At 34.9% G+C, this 16,888-nt stretch overlaps 5 protein-coding genes and 1 pseudogene across 8 annotated transcripts; all 6 read right to left on the minus strand.

Annotated features, from left to right (window-relative positions):
* Nucleotides 1-1,685: 1,685 nt before the first annotated feature.
* On the minus strand, nt 1,686-1,978 carry AT3G26147 (uncharacterized protein; the record flags this gene model as incomplete). The annotated part of the gene is made up of 1 exon (NM_001125230.2): nt 1,686-1,978. Exon 1 carries the CDS (start codon nt 1,851-1,853, stop codon nt 1,686-1,688), a length of 168 nt encoding a protein of 55 aa, NP_001118702.1. The 5' UTR covers nt 1,854-1,978.
* A 251-nt stretch (nt 1,979-2,229) lies between these two features.
* On the minus strand, nt 2,230-3,829 carry CYP71B16 (cytochrome P450, family 71, subfamily B, polypeptide 16; the record flags this gene model as incomplete). The annotated part of the gene is made up of 2 exons (NM_113522.1): nt 2,919-3,829; nt 2,230-2,841 (listed from the first exon to the last, which is right to left on the minus strand). Exons 1-2 carry the CDS (start codon nt 3,813-3,815, stop codon nt 2,230-2,232), a joined length of 1,509 nt encoding a protein of 502 aa, NP_189246.1. The 5' UTR covers nt 3,816-3,829.
* Nucleotides 3,830-4,882: 1,053 nt separating this feature from the next.
* CYP71B17 (cytochrome P450, family 71, subfamily B, polypeptide 17) lies at nt 4,883-6,489 on the minus strand (the record flags this gene model as incomplete). The annotated part of the gene is made up of 2 exons (NM_113523.1): nt 5,578-6,489; nt 4,883-5,494 (listed from the first exon to the last, which is right to left on the minus strand). The coding sequence occupies exons 1-2, from the start codon at nt 6,472-6,474 to the stop codon at nt 4,883-4,885; spliced, it is 1,509 nt and encodes a 502-aa protein (NP_189247.1). The 5' UTR covers nt 6,475-6,489.
* Nucleotides 6,490-6,852: 363 nt separating this feature from the next.
* On the minus strand, nt 6,853-8,704 carry CYP71B18 (annotated as a pseudogene). 2 transcript variants are annotated; one of them is made up of 2 exons: nt 7,749-8,637; nt 6,853-7,663 (listed from the first exon to the last, which is right to left on the minus strand). The 2 variants fall into 2 exon arrangements; another variant differs by having other exon boundaries at nt 6,855-8,704.
* A 1,161-nt stretch (nt 8,705-9,865) lies between these two features.
* Nucleotides 9,866-11,818, minus strand: CYP71B19 (cytochrome P450, family 71, subfamily B, polypeptide 19). Its single transcript, NM_113524.5, has 2 exons — nt 10,836-11,818; nt 9,866-10,756 (listed from the first exon to the last, which is right to left on the minus strand). The coding sequence occupies exons 1-2, from the start codon at nt 11,730-11,732 to the stop codon at nt 10,145-10,147; spliced, it is 1,509 nt and encodes a 502-aa protein (NP_189248.1). The 5' UTR covers nt 11,733-11,818; the 3' UTR covers nt 9,866-10,144.
* Nucleotides 11,819-14,634: 2,816 nt separating this feature from the next.
* CYP71B20 (cytochrome P450, family 71, subfamily B, polypeptide 20) lies at nt 14,635-16,716 on the minus strand. Of its 2 annotated transcripts, NM_202635.1 has the most exons (3): nt 16,261-16,689; nt 15,700-15,858; nt 14,820-15,621 (listed from the first exon to the last, which is right to left on the minus strand). In NM_202635.1, exons 1-3 carry the CDS (start codon nt 16,594-16,596, stop codon nt 15,010-15,012), a joined length of 1,107 nt encoding a protein of 368 aa, NP_974364.1. In that variant the 5' UTR covers nt 16,597-16,689; the 3' UTR covers nt 14,820-15,009. The 2 variants fall into 2 exon arrangements, with proteins under 2 accessions (NP_189249.1, NP_974364.1); NM_113525.4 differs by having other exon boundaries at nt 14,635-15,621; nt 15,700-16,716.
* Between the last annotated feature and the right edge of the window lie 172 nt (nt 16,717-16,888).

Raw genomic sequence — 16,888 nt, forward strand, 5'->3', positions numbered from 1 at the left:
GATTCTAAAATCTACTTAAAAATTCCCAGTTATTGAAAACATTTTAATGACTGAATTTTTAGTGACTTAAGTGAATTTTAGGGTGGTGTATTCAATCAAACACGTCAAGTGATTTGTGTTAAAATAACAAATCCTATGTTATTCAATAATGGATTTTTAAAAGTCTCATGAAATCTAATGTTATTGAAGTAGTGATTCTAAAATCTACTTAAAAATCCCCTTTTATTGAAAATATTTTAAAGATTGGATTTTTAGTGACTTTAAGAGACTTAAGTGAATTTTAGTGGATTCCTTTAGTTAAAAATACAGAATTGTAAATTTCATGGTTTTTGGTAGAATTTGAGAGGATTTTACAATAAATCATAACAACTTTCTTAAATTTACCCAAATTCTTCAAAATCATATAAAAACTTAAAATAAATCAAATCACTTAAAATATAATATTTAATACACCCTTTTAGTGGATTTCTTTAGTTAAAAATACAGAATTTTAAATCTCATGGTTTTAGGTGGAATTTGAGATGATTTAACAATAAATCATAACAACTTTCTTAAATTCACCTAAATTCTTTAAAATCATATAAAAACTCAAAATAACTCAAATCATTCAAAATGTAAGATTGAATACACCCCGCTAGACTAATAAGCTGTTTCGTGATTTGGGAGGAAAACATGATTGGAATCATGAGATAAAGTTATTAACTTTACGGATTCGCTTTATGTTAATGACCTAACAATGACGTCAACGCTATAATAACTCTTGTAATAAAAGTTAGCTCAGTAGTTATATTGGATCCAAGTCATTGACTCACATGTGGAGATTAATAGACTATTCACAACCAAACTGAAAACCAGATTGATATTCTATCGACTATCGTGCAAAAGCAAGAGGATGATTACTAGTAACTTTTTTTTTCTTTTCCATTTCTATAAGACAGGGATAGTATGAGTTAAAATCTCTTTTATTGGTACGTCTGGAAGATGTGGATATCAACGGAAATTTGACTTTGGAAACTTCACCTGTCTATTGAATTTTGAGAAATTGGGTGAAAAAATCTTAGAATAGTGCATTAATTAGTCAACTAACACATATTGGGACAAAATGATACATTGTGATGTGTTAGGACAAAAACACCACTTGTGAGACTTTGAGACATGTCTCCTTACGTGGCTTTCTCTCCCTTTTGCATTCCTTTTTTTCTTCAAAATTTTACGTGACTTTGAGATAATCATTTTTAGTTTTTTCATCCTAGAATGATTGAATATCTCATCATATGTAGAAAAAAAAAACATATTTTTGTATATGTCATGATTGAAAATTTTAAAGATGCACATAAGTTATTCGATTCAAGTAATTGAATATAGTTTTTATTCAAGAATTTTTTTTAAAAAAATATAGAATACCATATTTGATTGGTTCACGTCATCTGGACATGATAAATTAATACATGTTCTACATGATAAATCATTTTTCTGCCTCAAAAATTTATTGGCTAGAAATATATAATTATGTTCTAACAATCTAATATTAAGAAATTTCAGCAGCGTAATTAATTAGTTGTGTAAGTTAATAAGAAAAAAATTACATTTTAATTTGGGAATGGAGGATTAAATTGGTAGTTTTTAAAAACAACATGTTTATTTTGCAATTTCTTTTAGATCAAGGTTGATCTTGCAATTTCTCTCTAGCTAATTTGTTGTTTTGGACTTTTGGTGACGCCGCGTCGATCTCTTTTCCTCTCGTCCCATCGGAACTCTTCTCTCTCCGCCGTAAGCCGCTTGAATGTTTCGACGGCGGCGGTGAAATAAACAGGTTTTATTTTTAGCTTAGTCTTCAAGACCAATGTTTTCATAAGATGTCTCCACCGTTAGGTTACATATCTCTCTTTTTGTTGTTTCATCTTAATTCTTACACAATCTCCTAATCATTGCATATCACAGAATTGTCTAAACCGTTTTTGAAAAGATGATGAAACCATTGTTGCTTCTCTTACCCATGCACAAACTTGAATTTATAGAGGCATATCAAAGAGCCATCATGAGACTCTCTATATACAGCTTTATCAACTATTTCCTTTGCCATGGAAACTTTTCTATTCATAGCAAAGCAGGATCATGTTCTTTCTAACATCATCTTACATACATATATACTCGCATTATACGTTTCCATATGTACAGAGAAAGTTTATTCAAAACTTGTAAAAAGTCTGGAACTGGAGTTTGGTGCAATCACTGAACTCGAACTGGGACAAGTTTGAGAGGTACTTTCTTGACTACTGTAAGTATACCAGCTTCTTCTGTATCGATGTCTTTATGTGTCATCCCATCAGGTGCTCTCCAATCGAAGAAGTATAGTAAGTTCAAGAGTCCCAATTCCACTATAGTGATCCCCAACCCCATCCCGGGACATATCCTTCGACCAGACCCGAACGGTAAGAGCTCGAAATGTTGTCCTCTATAATCTACAGGGTTGTTGATAAACCTCTCGGGGTTAAACTCTTCCGGATTTATCCAGAGTGTAGGATCTCTTCCTATCGCCCAAGTGTTGACTAAGATCCGTCTCTTTGGAGGAATATCATAGCCTTGAACCTTGATGTGAGTCATTGTTTCCCTTGGGAGCAGAAGAGGAGCTACTGGGTGTAATCTGAATGTTTCCTTGATCACCATGTTTAAGAAAGGAACTTTATTTAGATCTTCTTTGGTGATTCTCTCCTTATTGTTGCCAAAGCTGTCTCTAATCTCGCCTTGAACGTTCTTCATTAGTTCGGGGTTTCTTGCGAGCTCTGTCATTGCCCATATCATGGTAAGAGCTCCTGTGTCTATCCCTGCGATTATTATATTCTACAAAACACCCGGAAACTATGTTAAATCAATTCAGATTCCATTTTAATACAAACGTGTGAAACAAGTTTTGATACCGTGAGAAACCCCTTAATATGATCTATTGTGAGCCTCAAAGAATCATCTTTGCCTTGTTTATGCATCACATCCAACATTACATCGACGATATCTTTGTGATCTTTCCATCTTCCAGGATCTGAATGATCATCAATCACACGTTGAAACAGAGCATCGAGCTTGAAGAAGACATTGTTGAGCCACCTGTGTTTCCCGGAAATCCAGTCAGCGAGCCATCCAAGGCCGGCGATAGGGAAGAAATCAGAGCAAGTGAAACTAGCCTGAGCTGTCTCGGTTTCAAATATAAGTTCATCGATCTTGTCTTCATCGATAAACTTGTTGTCGTGGAAACTCTGTCCAAAAGCAATTCTAAACAGGATACTCGCAGCTAGCCAGAAAAGGGATTTACTCAAATCAACCGGAGGCCGACCTACGGCTGATTCCGTCAGTTTCTTGACCAGCAAGTTACATTCTTCTTCTACGATATACCCAAAATACTGAACCTTTTTGAAACAGAAAAGCTCGCGCACCAAGAACTTACGCCGCTCTCTCCACTCTTCACCGTATGGAGTAAAACTGATATCTTTAAAACCCCGAGAGATTAGCCTCGACCCGACAAGTTTAGGCCTGGTGCAACACTTTAGGTCATGAGTTCTAAGAACTTCTTCAGCTGCTTCCCTCGATGAGATTACAGTTACAGGGACAAACCCAAAGTGAAGAAGCATAACATGCCCGGTTCTTTCGGCTAGACGTTGAAATGACCTGTGAGGCAATTCTCCAACTTGGTGTAAGTTTCCGATAACCGGAAACGTAGGAGGGCTTGGAGGAAGATCCCATTTAGAGTGTTTGATCTTCTTGACGACAAAGATTAACGAAACTAAGGTGATGAGAAAAAGACAGAGTAAAGAGATTGCCATTTCTTCTTCTTTAGGTTTAAATTCATAATGCTCTGTTTTGGTATATTAGTAGTTCAAAGCGGCAAATCCATTGGTCAGTGAAGGAAAAAAGATAAGCACATCACTCACACCGCTTACATTTTAATCATAGTTTAAATAAAACATTCGGTAGATTTTAGACTTTACCGATGATTGCTCAATTTGTATGAAACAGTTGAAATATTCAAGAGAGATTAGGAACATCTACACTTAATGATAAGGCATAAAATAAGTGTTAGAACAAAGTTTTTATTAGAACAAAAGTCGTGTAGGTTTACTGGTGCACCTTGTTAAAAGTATTTGTGGTTTTAAGATGGAAGATTTAGCTTGTGAAGTGACGAGACCAAGACAAAATATGACTTCGTGTCATCTATATTTGCTAGTTTTTGTTGCAAATAGAAGACACATACTTCTAAAACTCTCTTTTCATGATCCATAAGAGATTAATACAAGTACAAGCTCTTCAACTTTTTCTATATCGACAAAATCACATTGGATAACTGAAACCATGGCAGGGATAAGTTTGATCAAATAACCCGGATGAGAATCGGGTTGATGAGAGCCCGACCCATAGAGTGGTGTCGACATTTGCGATCAAGTGCATTTTTCATTTTCAGTTTAGAAACAGTAAGAGAGTGTATTTGTTGCATGTTGAATTTTACAACTATTTTCCAAGGACATGAAAATATTATGTTTTCTATAACCGCGAAATTTGCGTCTGAGTCCTAGTTGTTGTGGATCAGAAGTGAACTTCTATAATCTATTTTCTTTGGGAATGTCTCTTCTTCCAAACGAGAAAATATAATTGTTTTGCTTAGACTTATAACTCGTGTTTCTACAACAATATTACTACATCATTCTACAGGTTAAACCACATAATTTGTATGCAAATCACATCAAGTTATAACATCGACTACTATTCAACCTAATAATACGTTTCAAATCAATCATAATTATTTATTCAAAATATACGTCATACCTAAGCTTACTTGATTTGATTTGCATAATATTTTTATTCAAACATCTTCAAAGCTTGGAGTTTGGTCTGATCATGGAACTCGAACTGGAACAAGCTTTAGATGTACTTTCTTAACGACTGTAAGAGTACCAGCTTCTTCAGTATCGATATCTTTATGTGACATCCCATCAGGCAACTTCCAATCGAAGAAGTAAAGTAAGTTCAAGAGTCCCAATTCCAGAGTAGCCATCCCCATCGCCATCCCGGGACATATCCTTCGTCCAGACCCGAACGGTAAGAGCTCAAAATGTTGTCCTCTATAGTCCACAGGGCTATCGATAAACCTCTCGGGCTTAAACTCTTCCGGGTCAGTCCATAGTTTAGGATCTCTTCCTATCGCCCAAGCGTTGACCAAGATCCGTCTCTTGGGAGGAATATCATAGCCTTGAACCTTGACGTGAGCCATTGTTTCCCGTGGGAGCAAAAGAGGAGCTACTGGGTGTAATCTGAATGTTTCCTTGATCACCAAGTTCAAGAAAGGAACTTTATCAAGATCTTCTTTGGTAATTCTCTCCCTATTGTTGCCAAGGCGATCTCGGATCTCGCCTTGAACTTTCTTCATTATTTCGGGGTTTCTAGCGAGCTCTGTCATTGTCCATATCATGGTCAGAGCTCCTGTGTCTATCCCTGCGATTATTATATTCTACCAAGCACCCGAAAAACAAGTTAAGTAAATTCATATTCCATTTCAATACAATTATACAAATGTGTTGAAACATTAATTACCGTGAGAAGCCCCTTAATATGATCTATTGTGAGCCTCAAAGAATCATCTTTGCCTTGTTTATGCATCACATCCAACATCACATCGACAATATCTTTGTGATCTTTCGATCTTCCAGGGTTTGAATGATCATCAATCACATGCTGTAACAGAGCATCGAGCTTGAGGAAAACATCGTTGAGCCTCTTGTGTTGTCCGGAAATCCAGTCAACAAGCCATCCAAGTCCGGCGATAGGGAAGAAATCAGAGCAAGTGAAACTACCTTGAGCTGTCTCGGTTTCAAATACAAGTTCATCGATCTTGTCTGTATCGGTAAACTCACTCTCGTGGAAACTCTGTCCAAAAGCAACTCTAAACAGGATACTCGCAGCTAGCCAGAAAAGGGTTTTGCTCAAATCGACTGGAGATTGATCCACTGCTGATTCCGACAGTTTCTTGACCAGAAAGTTACATTCTACTTCTTTGATATATATAAAAGACTGAAGCTTTTTAGAACAGAAAAGCTCACCAACCAAGAACCTACGTCGCTCCTTCCACTCTTCACCATATGGAGTAAAATTGAGATCTTTAAAACCCCGAGAGATTAGCCTAGACCCCACAAGGTTAGGCCTGCTGCAACAGTCTAGGTCATGAGTTCTAAGAACTTCTTCAGCTGCTTCTCTCGATGAGATAACAGTTACAGGGACAAACCCTAAGTGAAGAAGCATAACATGTCCGGTTCTTTCGGCTAGACGTCGAAATGACCTGTGAGGCAATTCTCCAACTTGGTGTAAGTTTCCGATGACCGGTAACTTAGGAGGGCTTGGGGGAAGATTCCATATAGAGCGTTTGATCTTGCAGCCAACAATGGTTAACGAAACGAAGGTGATGAGAAAAAGACAGAGCAAAGAGATTGCCATTTTTTTTTTCTGTTGGTGTAAATTGAAGAAAATTAATAATGCTCTGTTTTGATGTATTAATAGTTCAAAGCGGGAAAATACAAAGTCATCCCTCACACCGCTTACATCTTAATAATGGTGAAACCTTCGTCATCTGGTTAAGAAATTTGACATGTTTTCAACATCTGGAAATTAAATTTGACATGTGAAAATATGAATATGAATATAAGGATTAAGGAACATCTACGATACAAAGTTGATATCTCTTCTGTTCCTAACTAATCCATGTTTTATTAATATTGTTTCAAATAGATAGATTTTAAAGTTTTTATGTATATTTTCATTAGCTAATGTATTTTAAATTAAAAAAATACGAATACTATTATTAAAGAAGAAAGATGTCTAGAAAAATTTATTTATAATTATTTTCCAAAGATATGAAACACAGGAAACACAGTACATGTTTTAGTAAAGATATGAAATTTTAACTTAGTATTTTACTGGAAAACGTACTTCACATACATTAGAGAAGCTAGGGTTACATACTTTGCATAGTATTTTTATTCAAAACATCTTCAAAGTTTGGAGTTTGGTTTGATCACTGAAATCGAACTGGAAGAAGTTTTAGTGGTACTTTCTTGACGATTGTAAGAGTGCCAACTTCTTCAGTATCGATATCTTTATGTGTCATCCCATCAGGCAACTTCCAGTCGAAGAAGTAAAGTAAGTTCAAGAGTCCCAATTCTACAGTAGCCATACCCATCGATATCCCGGGACATATCCTTCGTCCAGACCCAAACGGTAAGAGCTCGAAATGTTGTCCCCTATAATCCACAGGACTATTGATAAATCTCTCGGGGTTAAACTCTTCCGGGTTAGTCCAGAGTTTTGGATCTCTTCCTATCGCCCAAGCGTTGACCAAGATCCGTCTCTTGGGAGGAATATCATAGCCTTGAACCTTGATGTGAGCCATTGTTTCCCTTGGGAGAAGAAGAGGAACTGGATGGTGTAATCTGAATGTTTCCTTGATCACTAGGTTCAAGTAAGGAACTTTATTGATATCTTCTTCGGTGATTCTCTCTTTATTTCTGCCAAGGCGGTCTCGGATCTCGCCTTGAACTTTCTTCATCACTTCCGGGTTTCTAGCGAGCTCCGTCATTGCCCATATCATAGTAAGAGCTCCGGTGTCTATCCCTCCGAGAAATATATTCTAGCAAACACACGGAAACTAAGTTAAATATCAAGATTCAGTTTCAATGTGAATGTGTTGAAACAAGTTAAGCTTTTTTCTTTACCGTTAGAATTCCTTTGATGTTATTGATTGTGAGCTTCAAGGAATCATCTTTACGTTGTTTCTGCATGACATCCAACATTGAAACAGAGCATCCAGCTTGAAGAAAACATCTTTGAGCCTCTTGTGTTGCCCGGAAATACAGTCAACGAGCCAACCAAGTCCAGCAATAGGGAAGAAATCAGAGCAAGTGAAACTAGCTTGAGCGGTCTCGGCTTCAAACACAAGCTCATCGACCTTGTCTTTATCGATGAACTCGCTCTCGTGGAAACTCTGTCCAAAAGCAACTCTAAACATGACACTCGCGGTTAGCCAAAAAAGGGTTTTGCTCAAATCAACCGGAGATTGATCCACGGCTGATTCCAACAGTTTCTTGACAAGAAAGTTACATTCTTCCTCTCTGATATAACCGAAAGACTGAACCTTTTTCAAAGAGAAAAACTCACGCACCAAGAACTTACGCCGCTCCTTCCACTCTTCACCGTATGGAGTAAAACCAACATCTTTAAAACCCCGAGAAAGTAGCCTCGTCCCAACAAGATTAGGCCTGCTGCAACAGTTTAGGTCATGAGTTCTAAGCACTTCTTCAGCTGCTTCTTTCGATGAGATAACAGTTACAGGGACAAACCCTAAGTGAATAAGCATAACATCTCCGGTTTTTTCGGCTAGACGTTGAAGTGACCTGTGAGGCAATTCTCCAAGTTGATGTAAGTTTCCGATGACCGGAAACTTAGGAGGGCTGGGAGGAAAATTCCATTTAGATCGTTTGATCTTTTTTCCGAGGAAGATTAACGAAGCAAAGGCGATGAGAAAAAGACAAGAGTAAAGAGATTGCCATTCTTTTTTTCTTTTTTTTTTTTTTCTAATGGATAAATGCTCTGTTTCGGTATATGTTAGATAGGTCCAATGGATAATGCACTCACACCGCTTACATTTTAATCATGAAAAGTCTACTAATTGAATAAAATTTTGATAGTCATACATACTAATTCTGTAAATTTAAGATTTTACGGATTATTGCTCATATTTTTGTTCCACAGTATATTCTTCTAAAACTCCTCTCTATGATGATCCATATGAGATTCACAAAAGAGTGGGGAAAGGAAAAGAAAAAAAAATCACACAAGCACAAGCTCTTCAACTTTTTCTAGATCAACAATTTTATTTCCTCTCATTTAAACTCCTATCTATGATGATTCATATGAGATTCACACAAGCACAAGCTCTTCAGTTTTTTCTAGATCAACAATTTTATTTCCTCTCAATTTAAAGAATAAGTGAGGTGTTCAATATAATAATTTTCTTTCTTTTTCTATTCAACTAAAAGGTATTATATGTTTGCTTGGGGAGAAAAAGATAATCCAAAAACTTTTATACCCTAACCGTTTAGGTCCACAAAAACTTTATCTCTTGAAAGACTAGATGTATAGCTTGAATGATATATATAAAAGTAAGGTTTTATTTTCTCCTTATTAAGTTATTTGATATACTTTTTACATATATTATTAAAGATTCTATAATATATTAATCTCTAATTAACTCACTTTAAAACTCACACATAAACTCATTTGTAACTTTTCCAATAAAATATATTTCTAAATTATATTAACTTTGGTCCAAAAATAAATAAATATATTGACTATAATTTAGGGTGAATTTGTAAAATAGTAACTTTTCCAAACATAATTTGAAAAATAGTCATAATACTATTTATAATTTGCAAAATAATCATTTTTCGCTAATTAACTTCGTACATTAAGATTCCTACAACACATTCAATGTATAGATGTACAGAAATATAACTAGATTACATTACTTATTGTGCCTTATCGATAAAACTACAACTAGTAGTAAATAGGGACTTGTTTTATTATTTTTCAAATCTTGTGGAACAGCTCTAATCAGAAAACATTTCTTTTTTATTCAATATTTGGACTTATTTATTGAACTTTAAAAGATTTTTCATCATAAAATTTTAGAATATGATTGCCTATTTTTGAATATTTTGGCTTATTTGACAAAATAAATGTAAAGAAAATGAAAATTTGGGCATATAGTAAAAAAATAAAAGAACTTTTGATAAGTATTTTAGAAAAAATACAAAAAAATTATGGATTGGATAGCCATATTAATTTGGGCCGTGCTTGTTATGTTAAAACCACTTCCAAACGATTCAAAAAATCGTAGAAAAATATATCTTGCTGAAGTTACTTTGATCAATCAGATCCGAACATGTCAGGTTCCTGAACGTTACATTCCTCAAACAGAATTCCAAAACCAACAATTCGCATATGAAATTTCAACTTAGTATTTTACTGAAAAATATACTTCATACATCATCAGAGAAGCTTACATGATTTGCATGATATATTTATTCAAAAGGTTTGGAGTTTGGTCTGATCACTGAACTCGAACTGGAACGAGCTTGAGAGGTACTTTCTTGACTATTGTAAGAGTACCAGCTTCTTCAGTATCGATATCTTTATGTGTCATCCCATCAGGCAACTTCCAATCGAAGAAGTAAAGTAAGTTCAAGAGTCCCAATTCGACGGCAGCAATCCCCATTGGCATCCCGGGACATATCCTTCGACCGGACCCAAATGGTAAGAGCTCGTAATGTTGTCCCCTATAATCAACAAAGCTATCCATAAACCTCTCAGGGTCAAACTCTTTCGGGTTTGTCCAGAGTTTGGGATCTCTTCCTATTGCCGAAACATTGACCAAGATCCTCCTCTTGGGAGGAATATCATACCCTTGAACTTTGATGTGAGCCATTGTTTCCCTTGGAAGTATAAGAGGAGCTGCTGGGTGTAACCTGAATGTTTCTTTGATTACCATCTTCAAGTAAGGAACTTTCTCGATATCTTCCTCGGTGATTCTCTCCTTATTGCTGCCAAGTTGTTCTCGGATATCGCCTTGAACTTTCTTTATCAGTTTCGGGTTTTTAACGAGCTCCGTCACTGCCCATATCATGGTGATGGCCCCTGTGTCTATCCCTGCAAGAAATATATTCTACCAACAAAAAAGAAAAGTAAGTTAGAATTTTGAATCAAATTTCAACGTTAATGTGTTTAGATAACTTTTGATTTACCGCGAGAAACCCCTTGATATGATCTATTGTGAGCTCTAAGGAACTGTCCTCTCCTTGTTTATGAATCACATCCAACATTGAATCGATGATGTCTTCGTGCTCTTTTGATCTTCCAGGATTTAAATGATCATCTATGACATGTTGAAACAGAGCATCGAGCTTGTAAAAAACATCGTTGAGTCTCTTGTGTTGTCCGGAAAACCAATCAACGAGCCATCCAAGTCCGGCAACAGGGAAGAAATCAGAACAAGTGAAACTTGCTAGGGCAGTCTCAGCTTCGAACACGAGCTCTTCGATCTTTTCTTTATCGATAAAATCGCTCTCGTGAAAATTCTGTCCTAAGGCAACTCTAAAAAGGATACTAGCGGTTAGCCAGAAAAGGGATTTGCTCAAATCGACCGGAGAGCGATCAACCGCAGATTCCGACAGTTGCTTGACCAGAAAGTTACATTCTTCCTCTCGGATATGCCTAAAGGACTGAACCTTTTTCAAACAGAAAAGCTCACGCAGGGCAAACTTACGCCGCGCCTTCCACTCGTTACCGTATGGCGTAAAACCGATATCTTTAAAATCCCGCGAGAGTAACCTTGTCCCGACAAGCTTAGGCCTGCTGCAACAGTCTAGGTCATGAGTTCTAAGCACTTCTTCAGCGGCTTCTCTCGATGAGACCACAGTTATAGGGACAAACCCAAAGTGAAGAAGCATCACAGGTCCGTATCTTTCGGCGAGATGTTGAAGTGACCTGTGAGGCAATTCTCCAATCTGATGTAAGTTCCCGATGACCGGAAACTTGGGAGGGCTTGGAGGAAGATTCCATTTTGATCGTTTGATTTTCTTGGCAAAAAAGATTAACGAAACGAAGGTGATGAGAAAAACACAGAGGAAAGAGATCGCCATTTTTTATTTGGTTATCGATAAACTGAAAATGATATTGCTCTGTTTATTTTCCATTAATAGTTCAACACGGCAACTCGAGATCTAGAAGTATCCCATACAAGTCTCGGTTAAAAAACCAACACTTCAATTATTAGAAAAAGCCAATGGTCTAGTGGTTAAGAGCAAAACATCTCATCAGTATAGTATTTATATTTTAATATTATTTTCATTAACTTTTATTAATATATTTATTAACTTTTTCATTAACATCTTAAATATAATTATCATTTTATTATGTTATTTAGTTTTAAACATATCAAATAACAATTAAAACAATATTTATTTAATATTTTGCATTTACTTTAATTAATATATACTAAAATAATGTTAATATATAATTTAAACTTATACATAATGGAGTTAAATATAAAGATAATTTTATTTTATGATTTATAAAAAAATACAAAAGAGGAATATATAAACTATCAAATTGGTGTATTGGAATAAAGGTAATAAAATTTAGAATTTGTAAAAATTAAATAGAAACCACATTAAAAATACATGAGTCGTGGATCTATCAAATAAGAAACTTTACATTGGGTTATCACCATTTTAAATTATATAATATTATTATCATTTTTCTTACATATTATATTGTATATTCAATATCATTAAAATGCGTAATATTTTAGTGTTAATAAAGATATACTTAGAATTGAGAGTTTTTTATTAGTATATAAAGCCACTTTTTTTTAGCAAAGTCGATTTGGGAATAACCAAGATTCGGGAAGAGAAAGTTGGCCAACACTATTGAGTATGACAACTAGGTGGGGTTGAAAATGGAGATATAGAAACGTTTTTGGGAAAATAGGGAAATACCGTGATAGAATTCAGTTCGTCAAAGATATAGCAGCGGAGGTCAAAAAAGCTTTTAATGTTACAAGAAGCAGCACAAACAGGGGATGTCGGGTTGAGAGGTTGATCGGTTGGAAAAGGCCGGGTGAAGGCTAGGTTAAGGTGTCCACGGACGGGGCTTCACATGGAAACCCAGGACCAACCACAGCTGGAGACGTAATGCAGGATATACTAAAGATGAAAAGCTAAAAACAATCAAACTTTATAACTAAACTTTATAAAACATTTTAAACATTTATGATATTCAATTTTTATGAAGTTTCAAATATTAGAAATATTTAAAATTTATACGAAGTTTAAGTATTACAAATATTTATAAAATAAAATTAATACGAGACGGTATATTACGAGTGAGATCCTAGATATAACAATAAAAATAGAATTACGAAGTTTCGGTCGATAATTGTATTTTGCTTGTTAAATCTATGATTTCACCTATTGTATATCATCTCGTATTAATAACGACTTAAACTTATCTCACCATATAACCATATTCCCTGAAATTAAACATTAGTGTCATTTTTTGTATTAAGTTCAAATATTATACTTAAACACTTCAAATAAACAATAGTGACAAAATAAATATAACTCAATTTTTTGTATAAAATATTATCATGTGGTATATCGCAGGTTGATTTCTAATAGTTTCATATAAGTTTAGTAGTTTCATCTAAATGATGCATTTTGAGGTACAAATATGAAGATTAAAACAAGACCTCTTTTATTTTTGTTAATGACTAAACTTCTATTTGCATGATATTTTATATTCGCTTGCTAATAGTGTGAATAGTATCTTTGAAATCAGTGATTTAATCGATAAAACCATTTATCGAAATATATAAAAACTGATTTAACGAACACATATATTCAAATTGTTGACAAAAAAAAAAAATATTTCAAACTCTGGGAAAAAATGTCTGACTTTCTTTTGGTAGTATTAAACGGTATAAATTATTAATACCATTGCCTTGGAATGCTATATTTGGATTTAAGATAAAACTCGAATTGACTTTTCATATTAATATTCATAGAAAAAGTGACGTCAAAACTATATTATTCTAGAAAAGGTGATGTCATCAAGTTGATATAAAAAGTGATGTCATCAAATAAATATCTTCTGATTTCATATGTAAGATTATATAATCGATAACATATTATGATGTATCACACTATTATTCTTTTTTATGTTTGTCGCTAAACGTTTAAGTGGTTGGATAATGGCTAGCCGTATAACATGTAGGCCATTTGGCATGCGATTTTGTTTCAGTTATATTAAATAAATAATTTAAATAAAAAATAAAAGAGTATGTTAGTAAAATAGTTATTTTTCAAAATATAATTTAAAAAGTAGTTATTTTATTATTTATAATTTTAAAAGTAGCCATTTTTCACTATTTGATTTGTATAAAAAAATTCGTACAATACAATTAATATACAAATCTAAATTTACAGTATGTATATTTATGTATATTTAGACATTATAAATATTATACAAATCTAAGTGTATGAAACAAATAATGAAAATGATTATTTTATCAATTATGAATAGTATAAGTTACCACTTTTCCTTCTGAAAAAAGAAACTATTTTCAACTTTTCCAATAAAAAAACAAACAAACGTTTAGGCCATTCTGTCTCTGCGAAGATATTTGCAGATTGGCTGGCGTATGGATACGAATACGATTGACCACATTCAAGATTTACTCAACAATATCATGTGCATATTTTGTCGCATATTTGGATAACTCGACGAAGTTTGGAGAATGGTGGAGCCACAATGATCTCGCCCCTCACGTTTTTGCTATCTTCTTTATAAATGAAATGAAAGGCTCACAATGATTTTCGATTTTCTGTTTACTCTTGTAATACAATTCTTTTAACAAAAACATGAGGCAATAATAACCCTTATATTTGCTTCCTACTTACTATTATATATATTCATTATTTTAATCAAATAAATTCATTTTTTTTAATACGATGTTAAATTATACTCAAAAGAAAATAATCACTGGATGTTATAAATAAATGTAAAAACTTTTCATAAAATTTACAAGAGAATAAATGGTTCTACCCTTGATTTCTTCTTGTTTCAAACCAAAGTACTATGCTACTTCGTATTTTGATATGCACCCACTCTTGAGCGTGTTAAGCCGGCTTCGAATGTTTTTGTCGATCATCTTGACAAGCTTTAATGAATTTTGATGAATCAGAACCGGAACATGTAAGGTTCGTAAACGTTAATTACATTCCTCAAACGCAAATGAACGTTCAATTTAGTATTTTACTGAAAAATATACTTCATACATCATCAGAGAAGCTTACATGATTTGCATGATATATTTATTCAAAAGGTTTGGTCCAAACCGTTTGGAGTTTGGTCTGATCACTGAACTCGAACTGGAACGAGCTGGAGAGGTACTTTCTTGACGATTGTAAGAGTACCAGCTTCTTCAGTATCAATATCTTTATGTGTCATCCCATCAGGCAACTTCCAATCGAAGAAGTAAAGTAAGTTCAAGAGTCCCAATTCGACGGCAGCAATCCCCATTGGCATCCCGGGACATATCCTTCGACCGGACCCAAATGGTAAGAGCTCGTAATGTTGTCCCCTATAATCAACAGAGCTATCCATAAACCTCTCAGGGTCAAACTCTTCCGGGTTTGTCCAGAGTTTGGGATCTCTTCCGATAGCCGAAACATTGACCAAGATCCGCCTCTTGGGAGGAATATCATACCCTTGAACTTTGATGTGAGCCATTGTTTCTCTTGGAAGTATAAGAGGAGCTGCCGGGTGTAACCTGAATGTTTCTTTGATTACCATCTTCAAGTAAGGAACTTTATCGATATCTTCCTCGGTGATTCTCGCCTTATTGCTGCCAAGTTGTTCTCGGATCTCGCCTTGAACTTTCTTTATAAGTTTCGGGTTTTTAACGAGCTCCGTCATTGCCCATATCATGGTGAGGGCCCCTGTGTCTATCCCTGCAAGAAATATATTCTAACAACCCACAAGAAAAGTAAGTTAAAGATTTCGATCCAATTACAATTTTAATGTGTTTAAATAACTCTTGATTACCGCGAGAAACCCCTTAATATGATCTATTATGAGCTCTAAGGAACTATCTTTTCCTTCTTTATGAATCGCATCCAACATTGAATCGATGATGTCTTCGTGCTCTTTTGATCTTCCTGGATTTAAATGATCATCTATGACATGTTGAAACAGAGCATCGAGCTTGTAAAAAACATCGTTGAGTCTCTTGTGTTGTCCGGAAAACCAATCAACAAGCCATCCAAGTCCGGCAACAGGGAAGAAATCAGAACAAGTGAAACTTGCTAGGGCAGTCTCAGCTTCGAACACGAGCTCTTCGATCTTTTCTTTATCGATAAAATTGCTCTCATGAAAATTCTGTCCTAAGGCAACTCTGAAAAAGATACTAGCGGTTAGCCAGAAAAGTGATTTGCTCAAATCGACCGGAGAGCGATTAACCGCGGATTCCGACAGTTGCTTGACCAGAAAGTTACATTCTTCCTCTCGGATATGCCTAAAGGACTGAACCTTTTTCAAACAGAAAAGCTCACGCAGGGCAAACTTACGCCGCGCCTTCCACTCGTTACCGTATGGCGTAAAACAGACATCTTTAAAATTCCGCGAGAGTAACCTTGTCCCGACAAGTTTAGGCCTGCTGCAACAGTCTAGGTCATGAGTTCTGAGCACTTCTTCAGCTGCTTCTCTTGATGAGACCACAGTTACAGGGACAAACCCAAAGTGAAGAAGCATCACAGGTCCGTATCTTTCGGCGAGATGTTGAAGTGACCTGTGAGGCAATTCTCCAATCTGGTGTAAATTTCCGATGACCGGAAACTTTGGAGGGCTTGGAGGAAGATTCCATTTCAAGTGTTTAATCTTCTTGGCGAAAAAGATTAACGAAGCGAGGGTAATGAGGCAAAAACAGAGGAAAGAGATGGCCATGTTTTTTTTCGTTTGGTTATCGATAGAAGTGAAAAATAATATTGCTCTGTTTTTCTTTCCATTAATAGTTCAACACGGCAACCGAGATCTAGTAGACTAGTAGTATCCATACAATTTTGAATTTTCGGATATAGTACTTCAATCATTGAATTTTCGGATATAGTACTTCAATCATCAAAATATCTCATCAATATGATATAAATAGTTTAATATTATTTTTATGCAAAAACTTTCATTAATTTTTTAAAATATATATTCAATTACATTTTAAATATAAATATATTCATCAATG

The sequence above is a fragment of the Arabidopsis thaliana genome, chromosome 3 (genome assembly GCF_000001735.4).
Source record: "Arabidopsis thaliana chromosome 3, partial sequence".
Classification (NCBI taxonomy): Eukaryota; Viridiplantae; Streptophyta; class Magnoliopsida; order Brassicales; family Brassicaceae; genus Arabidopsis; species Arabidopsis thaliana.